The sequence below is a fragment of the Ambystoma mexicanum genome, chromosome 2p (genome assembly GCF_040938575.1).
Source record: "Ambystoma mexicanum isolate Mex_15411 chromosome 2p, UKY_AmexF1_1, whole genome shotgun sequence".
Lineage (NCBI taxonomy): Eukaryota > Metazoa > Chordata > Amphibia > Caudata > Ambystomatidae > Ambystoma > Ambystoma mexicanum.
The window spans coordinates 73,537,540-73,546,099 of NC_090923.1; the positions used below are offsets into that span (position 1 = coordinate 73,537,540).

Below are 8,560 nucleotides of genomic sequence, written 5' to 3' on the forward strand. Positions count from 1 at the left end.
GTGTATCACAGACAGTTGTTATTACATATCCTTTTAACTGTGGCAAGTCTTCTTGAAGAGGCGATAAAGCATCGTCGCTGGGATTACTATTGGTGCTATTTGGAAGTGGAAAGTGGATATCTCACCAGGGAGAAAATATTTGCCATCATTGGAACTTTTGTTAACAACCCCTGACTTTTACACATCAAGAACTAGTTTGAGATATTTCTTTGGTTGAACATTAGCCAAATTGACTTTGGATTCTGGGGAAGAGAAATTCCCTAGGCAGGGAAGTCCTCAGCAGAGTAGGGCAAGTGAGGAATTGTTATAACGCATTTCTTTTGAGAATAAAGTGGCATGTTTTAATAAATCAGTTGTCGGCCTTGCATTACTGACCCCTCACAGCTGTGTTATTGAGGAATGGGCTCCATCCAGTTGAGTGCTGAATCTCAGATTCATAGAGTATAGTCTGTCAGGGAGGATTGTGTGGTTAATGGTGTGAAACGCTGCTGAGAGGTCAAGAAGTGGTGTGATGCATCCTTAAGAGTCTGTTGAGACTTCTAGGTCTTCCCCGACTGAGATCAGTGTGGTTTCTTTTCTGTGGAACTGATGCAAGCCCGATTGCGCAGGGTCTAGGAGGTTGTTGGATTCCACAAGAGTTGAGCTGAAAGTATGTAGAGCGGTCAATGAGTTTTGCCAACAATCTGGTGTTGGAGATGGGCCTAGAATTGATTGGTTGGAGAGGGTCGAGGGATGCTTTTAGTAGGGGTTTGACATTGCTGGAGATATTTAGCTCTTGGTTGTAGCCCAGGAGAGCCTAGCTGGCTTGACAGCGAACAGTTTCTACATTTGGTGCCACAGGCAACTGGGGCAATACAGATATAACCATATAAACATTACACTGTGAATTTAGGAATTTGTAAGACCCTTTGCCAGGCTAGTCCACCCAAACACCCAAGCAGTGTTCCAATCGGGAGCACTGGCAGGAACATTCATGCATACCACTCGGACACACAAACAAGTTTGTGGATTGGGACCAGACCGTGGCAACGTGGTGCCAGATGCAGAAGATCAACCCTCCGAGGGTCTCAGCTCTGCAGATGCTTCTGTACTTGTTGTCCTTGGCCAAGCCGGTGCTGTCAAGTTGCATCTGGCGGCTGTCTCCAGGACGGTGTTTTCTCGTTGGTCCCACCGTCTAGTCAAGGAGTTCCCTTTTTGATCGTTCCCGCCGGCGAGGGCCCCTGTCCTGGCGTGGGAACTCAACAGGGTGCTGATGAAGCTCATGGGGAGGGGCGGGGGGGGGGGGAGGAGCTCACTTTGAGCCTATGCATCAGGCCCCACTTACGTCCTTTCCTGGAAGACTGCTTTTCTCGTGGCCATCACCTCTGCCAGGAGAGTAGGTGAGATCCATGCCCTTTCCTGCAAACAGCCTTATCTGACTTTCCACGACACAAGGGTGGTGCGGCAGACGCATCCCTCCATCATGCCAAAGGTTCTGTTGGAATTCCACCTAAACAAGCCTTTGGTGTTGCCTGTGTTTTTTCTAAAACCTTTGTCGCTTGCGGAAAGGACTTTGCACTCGCTGGATGTGGCTTGTGCGCCCAAGTTCTAGGTGGCATGCACAAAGACTTTCAGGAGGACATCTCAACTATTCGTGAACTTTGGTCCTTTGTACCATGGGAATGCCTTGTCCAAGGCTTCCATCTCCAGTTGGTTCTCTGGCAGCATCACACACTGACTGGTTGGCACCGACCGTCCGAGAGCCCATTCCACTATAGCGATTGTTGCAACGATGGCTTTCCTTTCTGGTGTGGCCCTGCTGGACATGTGCAGGGCTGCTACATGAAGGTCCATGCACACCTTCTCAAGATTCTACTGCAGAGGCCTTCAAACTGTGGGGCGCGCCCGCGCCAGAGCCCAGCATGAAATGTAAAAAAAAAATTATTTTTGTTTTGATTGGAGGAAATGGGAAGGGGCAGCTCAAATGGTCAGTTTGGACCATGGGCACTAATGAAAAAATTGCCAGAAGTTACAAATGGATATTCAGTCCTTTTGTCACAGACTCTTTGAATAGTACCCAAGGGGTTGTTTTTTGCTCAAATGTAAACAAATTGTGATATTTAAAGAATATTTATTCAGCAACGATGGTCAAAATGACTAGCTGCATAGTGAAGTAACTCCTCAAACTAGCCCGCATTGGCCAAAAGTGTGGCCCATTTTGACTGGCCTACACTAGCATTTTGCATTTTTGGTACGGTCATCGCCCTATAGGCCAGTCCAAGCCTGCCGGCTCATCCATAATGTGTGAGGGGCCTCCACCCACTGGCCACCACCCACTGGCCACCTCACCCATTATGGTGGAGCCGAGGAGCCAGCCCAAGGGGCTGGCTGAACTGTCAAAGGGAAACACTGTTGCCTTTGACAGTTCATTTCCCCAGCCGCACATGATCACTGAGCCATGCAACGCTGGGGGTGTTTTGCTTCGCCAGCCTTGCATAGCTCATTGGAAATGCTGGCTGGGGCACTGCATGGATGTATGTGCGAGGGGGTGCTCCTGCGCCTCCACGCACATACGGGCAGAACAACCTGGAGCGGGGCATTTTAGCAACGACGCGCATACCCCTGCAGAAGGTACGTTTATGATTTAATTTTTATTTAAATGTGTATGGATGTGTGTATGCTTGTGTTATGCGACTGTGGTGGGAGCAGGATGGGCGGCAGCACTGGGATAGTGGTGGGAGTAGGTGTCATGATCTCTGCTTCCAAAAGATCAGGACTTGCCCGACTCCCTTGGAAGCAGACCCATAACCCCGGTTCCGAGTGCCAGCCAGTCCCAATTGGGACCTTTTGGACCCTGTCCTGGCACCAGGCTCATAAAGATTCCCAGTCCCAGCGCTGGAAGCGCCGGGCTCATAATGCTTGGGTGGACTTACCTGCAGCAGACCATGCTGCTTACTTACCTGCCAGTTGAACCCCTGATCCTCTTCTGTTTGGGACTACTTTTCCTGTTGGGTGGGGCAGGAGCCACTCCCTAGGTTCAGAACACTGGAACTCTTCTGGAAAGCAGGAACTCTTTTCTTACCTAGGCGTGGCTGTGGAAGGAGACACCTAAGCACTACAGGAGGCTATTTAAACCACACCCGATGGATGAATCTTGCTTTGCGTTATTCTGCATTCTCTGCAGCAGAACGCTCATCGTGTCTTCTGCTTCTGATCCTGGGCCTAAGAGAACAAAGGCTAACCATCCTGGAATCCAGTTTTCAGCAGCACCTGTAAAGACAAAGAAAGAACAGGTTAGCACTACGGTCTTCAGTGGCAGCGCATCTCTTACCTGGTCCATCGGCTGTCACCAACGCCTTGCGCTGCATTCCGGCATCTGAAAGACAAAAGCTTACCAGCTCTTCGCACGCTCCGGAGGCCTTCGGCGCTGCATCCCGCATCTGAAAGACAAAAGAAGGTGCGTTTAAAGACATTGGTCAACTTTATTACTCACGTGCCATTACTCCTTCCCACGCCGAATCCAGTGGGTATTCCAGCACCCTTCAGCTTCTCTAAAGCTCCGAACTTGTACCTGCAAGATAAAAGGGACAGTAGTGCGCATCGTGAAGCAGGCTACAAGCGCTTTCTTACGTGCTTCCAGGCGCTTCTATTCCTCACGCGGGTTCGATCCTCAACTCTCATCAGCCCGCCATCCGTCATCGCCGGAACCCTGCAAAACAAGAGATATCATTACAAAAGACTTTTAAGACATTTGAAGTGCCCAGAACTTACCGTTCGTGCAGTTAACGACGGACAGCAGTCTTCTGAGGTCAAGAGGCCTGCACCCTTATCCAGTGAAGAAACTGGTTACGGCACCCTGCCCCGAGGCAGATGGAGAGCTCGGCGTTCACTTACCTAAGGTGAGGGTGTTAACCTTTACAGGAGAAGAGAAAGGGAAGAGGAGAGAGGCACCCAATAACCCCAGTTCATTAATCCCATATTTTCTATCTGCAGACATCTTACTCTTCGAGTCAGACATACAGTGCACAGAGGTCCAGCCCAAAGAGCCAACCGTGTGTTACACATCACCTTTGAAGATACGGCATTCACCCAGTCAAGACCGGCGCCTCTGCGGGAATCAGGTGAGCGTTACAGTAGGGTGGGGAGAGCCCAGGGTCTGTACTGGGAGTAGGGTGCAGTGATGGCACGCAAATGTTCATAGTGATTTCTACATACTGTCCATCTGGCACTTTTGGGGGGCCCCCGGACTGCCCAAACTTTGCTCAGGGGGGGGGGCCATGCCAAAAAAGTTTGAAGACCACTGTTCTACTGCGTCGACACGGATTCCAGAGTCCAGGGTCGGCCAAGCAGTGATACTCAACCTGTTCGCTTGGAGGTGAGCCTGTTCCGGAGGTAAGAATATTTGCTTCTGTTGAGCCTTGCCACCCCACCGTGGTTGTGTAATGTTGTACTGCTAGGTATTCTTTAGTCATGAGCATGTGAATCAATACCAAACCCCATGTTGGCGAAGGAACACGTTACTTACCTATGACTGTTCTCCAGCATGGGTCTGACATGGATTCACATGCAAACCCTCTCTCCTGCCCCTCTACGGCTCTTCATGGTCATACTGCCACTTTACATGCTACCAAATCTGAAGATGGCTGCCAGAGGAGGGGCTTAGGGATAGGGCAGTCATTGGTTGGGGGGAAGTATGACCCAGAGGACAGTGATTGGTTTATAGGACAAAGACCGTTTGTAAGTGAAATTGAAACTGTTTTTCTTTTAACAAGGATTCCTGGCCTGACGACTGGGAATATTTATGAGCATGTGAATCCATGCCTGACCCATGCTGGAGAACAATAGTTACAAGTAAATAAATTGTTCCTTATTGACTTACATACCAAGAAATGATCAGCCGAGATACAGCAAATAATGGAATCTGAGCGCTTATTTTCTTCTTGAAGATGAATACATGGTATACAGTAACTGGCGGCTATTATTTATTTTTTTTTTTCCTGTACTGTATTTAAAATGTTTTCAAGAGCTGCTGGTTTAAAAGCAAGAATCTGTTTGAGCTGTGCCTTTTTCGATTCAATGTTTATACACATAGTATAGTGAAATCATAATGACAGAAGCAGGAAGGCCAATACACGTGGCTCATTACATATCCTGTTTCAACGTTTTTGAAGCCCTGTTTTTCCTCACACTTGGGTGAAATGCATTTTATGGTGATCGGTCCAGATCTTTCAACCTATTAGTAATTGGCTCGCTAAGAAATTGTTTATACAAATAAATATTTTTGTACTCCAATAGATTGTTTTCTTTTTCTATGGGGCTGTCATGACTAAAATTATTTGTAAAAAGAGAAATCCACCATTTAACACTGTTTCGATGTACAATTAATTGCTAAATCTAGATTTGCTTTAGATGGGCATTCGGGTTTGAGTGATTACTCAGTGGCTGACGATATGACCAATGCTGTCTTGCCATGATTTTTTTGATTCATTGGTCCCTTTTGTACATGTGGGGATTTCGGGAGAGCGACTTATTTGAATTGGTTTACAGTACTCTGTTCATCTTTACATTGTACGAGAGTTGGCCTTCTTTTGATGTACTATCCTCTGTAAGGCAGGTGGCAAGGGCACATTTTATGATTTGAATGTATAGTTCAACACTTGCATTAAAACTACCTACATGCACGTGGCTTAGTTTTCAGTGGTGGATGTTCAGAAAGTTGCAATAATCCTATGGATCTAAGTTGTGCAGGACAGCTCAGCAGCAGATAATGCATCTCATTTTGGTACTACCTGGCGATCCAGATTGAAGCCATAATGAATCTGGCTTCTTATCATATCTGATATTTTCATGCAGTAAGCACACACCCCTTACTTGATCAGTTCAAGACCAGCAAGCTCCACCTACGAAGGCATGCAATGTAACACCCCGCTAGACCACCCCTAACAAAACCAATGTGGAGTTTATTCACTCATCCGTTTTTGTATTAGTGCTGAGTTAGTCAGGAGATGTGAGGCCGCTCGTGGTCTTTTCAGTTAACTTCTCGCAAAATAGTAATGTTGCGTCCTGATGCTGCTTTTCTAACTGTGTGCTGTGATCCCCCACTAACCATAATATGTTACATCATGGACTTTAACGAGCCAAATGGACTGACTGTGTTCATCCTTTTTCTGGTACTAAGCAACACCATAAGCGCACAGATAAATATTTCAAGCTGCATAAATAGTCACTGGTCCCTTTTGATTTGTCACAAAAACACTGCAAACGTTTCTCGCATAGAGACCAATGGCTACTGCAAAATGATTGCTTTATCGTGTTTCAGATCTCAATAGACATGTTGTTTAATATTGACATGTTTTTTCCTTTTTCTTTGAGGTGTCCGGTGCTGTTTTCAGATAAATTTGGATCTTGTGGAAGCTACTCGAAGCCCAATGCCATGAATGTTGATGTGGGCCATGTTGAAGAAAAAGCTGTCCATTCTTGGTCGAGAATCTCTTCTGTGGGAAAGAAGGCATTGGAGGAGGCTCTCCGGGTCTTTAACCCAATGTCCAAAGACCTTACAGACACCGAGACACAGCTGGTGGCCTTTCTGCAGGGTCTCAGGGATGAAGGATTTCAACCAACCATTTTAAGGAGTAAGGATGTGTATGGCTACAATTCCTGTACAGCTGATACGCCCCCTCAGACAGGTAATTGGCCACAAAATAATTCCAAAATGACTGCTGCTGTATCTGTTTCTTCTAAAGCTACTTTAAAAAGCTCCTCCGCCTCCAAGCTATCTCATGCACCTGTGGGTATTTCAGTAAACTCATCTAAAGTTTATACCAAATCTGTTTCACGAGGTAATTCCACTCACCTATTGTTGAGACCATTAAAACCGACTGAATCAGACACAACAAAAGCATCAGCAGTGGGTTTTCCTGCACATCTTTTTCCTGGAGTCTACCCAGCAGTGAGACTGTCTGTTGTCCTTGAAGCTTTAGTTCCACTGAAAGCTACAGCAGCATCTTTGAAAGCAAAATGCAAAAGGAGTTCCCTGGGGATTCCACCATCCGAGATAAAGCGCCTTATGCTATCTGGTTCAACCAAGCACACCCCTACAGGAAAGAACACGAAGATTGTATCGAGGCAGAAAACGCCTAAAGGGCTTAAGTATTTTATCAAGAAGGCCCCAGCCTCTCTCATCATAGCTGCAAAACGACTGAATGGTGCTGTGCTTAAGGGGCCCAATGGACGTGTACTAAAGGGGCCCAATGGACGTGTGTTGAAGGAGAATAATGCCTGCAAAGCTTCAGGAATCCTGAACGGTCGTCTCTTGAGTATTTCGTCTCAAAGGCTGAGTGTTGGAGCTCAGTCTAAAGGTCCTAAAAGTAAACCCAAGGTAGACCCCAGTGGTAAAATCCAACAGAAAGACAAGAATAACAGCCAGTTGGGGAAAAGGAGGAAACTGGTAGCAGAGGCTCAGCATGTGCCACTGAAGAAGAAATCAAAGAGCTTAACTGTGGTGCACAAAACCCCAAAACTGAGTCCAAGCCAAGTAAATCTACTGAAATTAAGGGTTGTTAAGGTGGATCGAAGCACTTCAGATGACGAATTGAGGAGGCGAGCACAACGGATCCTTCAGGTTAACTTGTCCCCTGTGATCAGGATCCATCCATTGCCATTAACTGTCCCTTGAAAACATCAAATTTTTGTTTCTTCAAAAAAAAAAGTCAAAACTAAATGTAGTTAGCCAGTGCGTGGAGCAGGGATAAAATGACTAGTCCATGTGCCCAGTGATGGTTGACTTTCTGGATACTTATAACTGGCTTGAGATCTACGGGCAGTTATTGATAACATCTTATAGTACACACTTGACTTGAACTGCAGGGGCACAACGCCATGTCTGGAAAGAATAATGGAAGGCTATGGATTCCAATAACGTGTCTCTCAGTAGTAGCTTTTTGGACATTGTGCACTGTTTTTCGAAACATGGCAATGTGTACTTTGTGTGCAATAGTTGAACGGATGGCTATTCTAATGTGGATGCACTGTGATACTCCTTTTCAAATTTGTGCATATAGAATATTTTTTTTTTTCGTAAACATTTTTTATCGAATGAAGACTTTGCAGCCTTTGAACATAGTTCATTGTGCGTCAATCTTAATTATTCCTTGGGATTCAGTAAAGTGTCATTTGGTCGAACTAAACTTGTGGTTGAAAAGAACCAGAGTTTATTCACCAGAATTCAAATTTTTTGGTTTGTCCTCTTTGAGGTTGTGTCTGGAAAAAATGCTTTTAATTTTTTTCTTTTCCCTCCCCAGAAAAATAAATGAAACTACTGAAATGGCATCAATGCAACCTTCTTAACTTTTTCTAAATCCTCTGAGGTTGTTATAATGTACTTTTGTTTGGGGGAATTGCTTATCCTTTTTCTTTTTCCCCCGTTCTGTTTTTAACCATCATAGGCTTTTATGACTTTACCATGTTAAACATCTTTTAGCTTCAATGGTCATTGAATGCTTCCATGGGTTAGAGAGACTTATTTTATTTGGTTGATTTTATGTCTCTGGGATGCACTACTTTTGACAGCTTGCAGAGCTAT

General features: G+C 45.6%; 1 protein-coding gene across 2 annotated transcripts in view; it reads left to right on the top strand.

Annotated features, from left to right (window-relative positions):
- CCDC71 (coiled-coil domain containing 71) overlaps window positions 1–8,307 on the top strand; it is a 120,500-nt gene extending 112,193 nt beyond the window's left edge. For both annotated transcript variants that reach the window (XM_069643276.1, XM_069643278.1), the window contains exon 2: window positions 6,352–8,307. In XM_069643276.1, coding sequence (XP_069499377.1) covers window positions 6,413–7,654 — 1,242 coding nt within the window. In that variant the 5' untranslated portion in view covers window positions 6,352–6,412 and the 3' untranslated portion in view covers window positions 7,655–8,307. The remainder of the gene's footprint in view (window positions 1–6,351) is intronic.
- The last annotated feature ends 253 nt before the right edge of the window (window positions 8,308–8,560 follow it).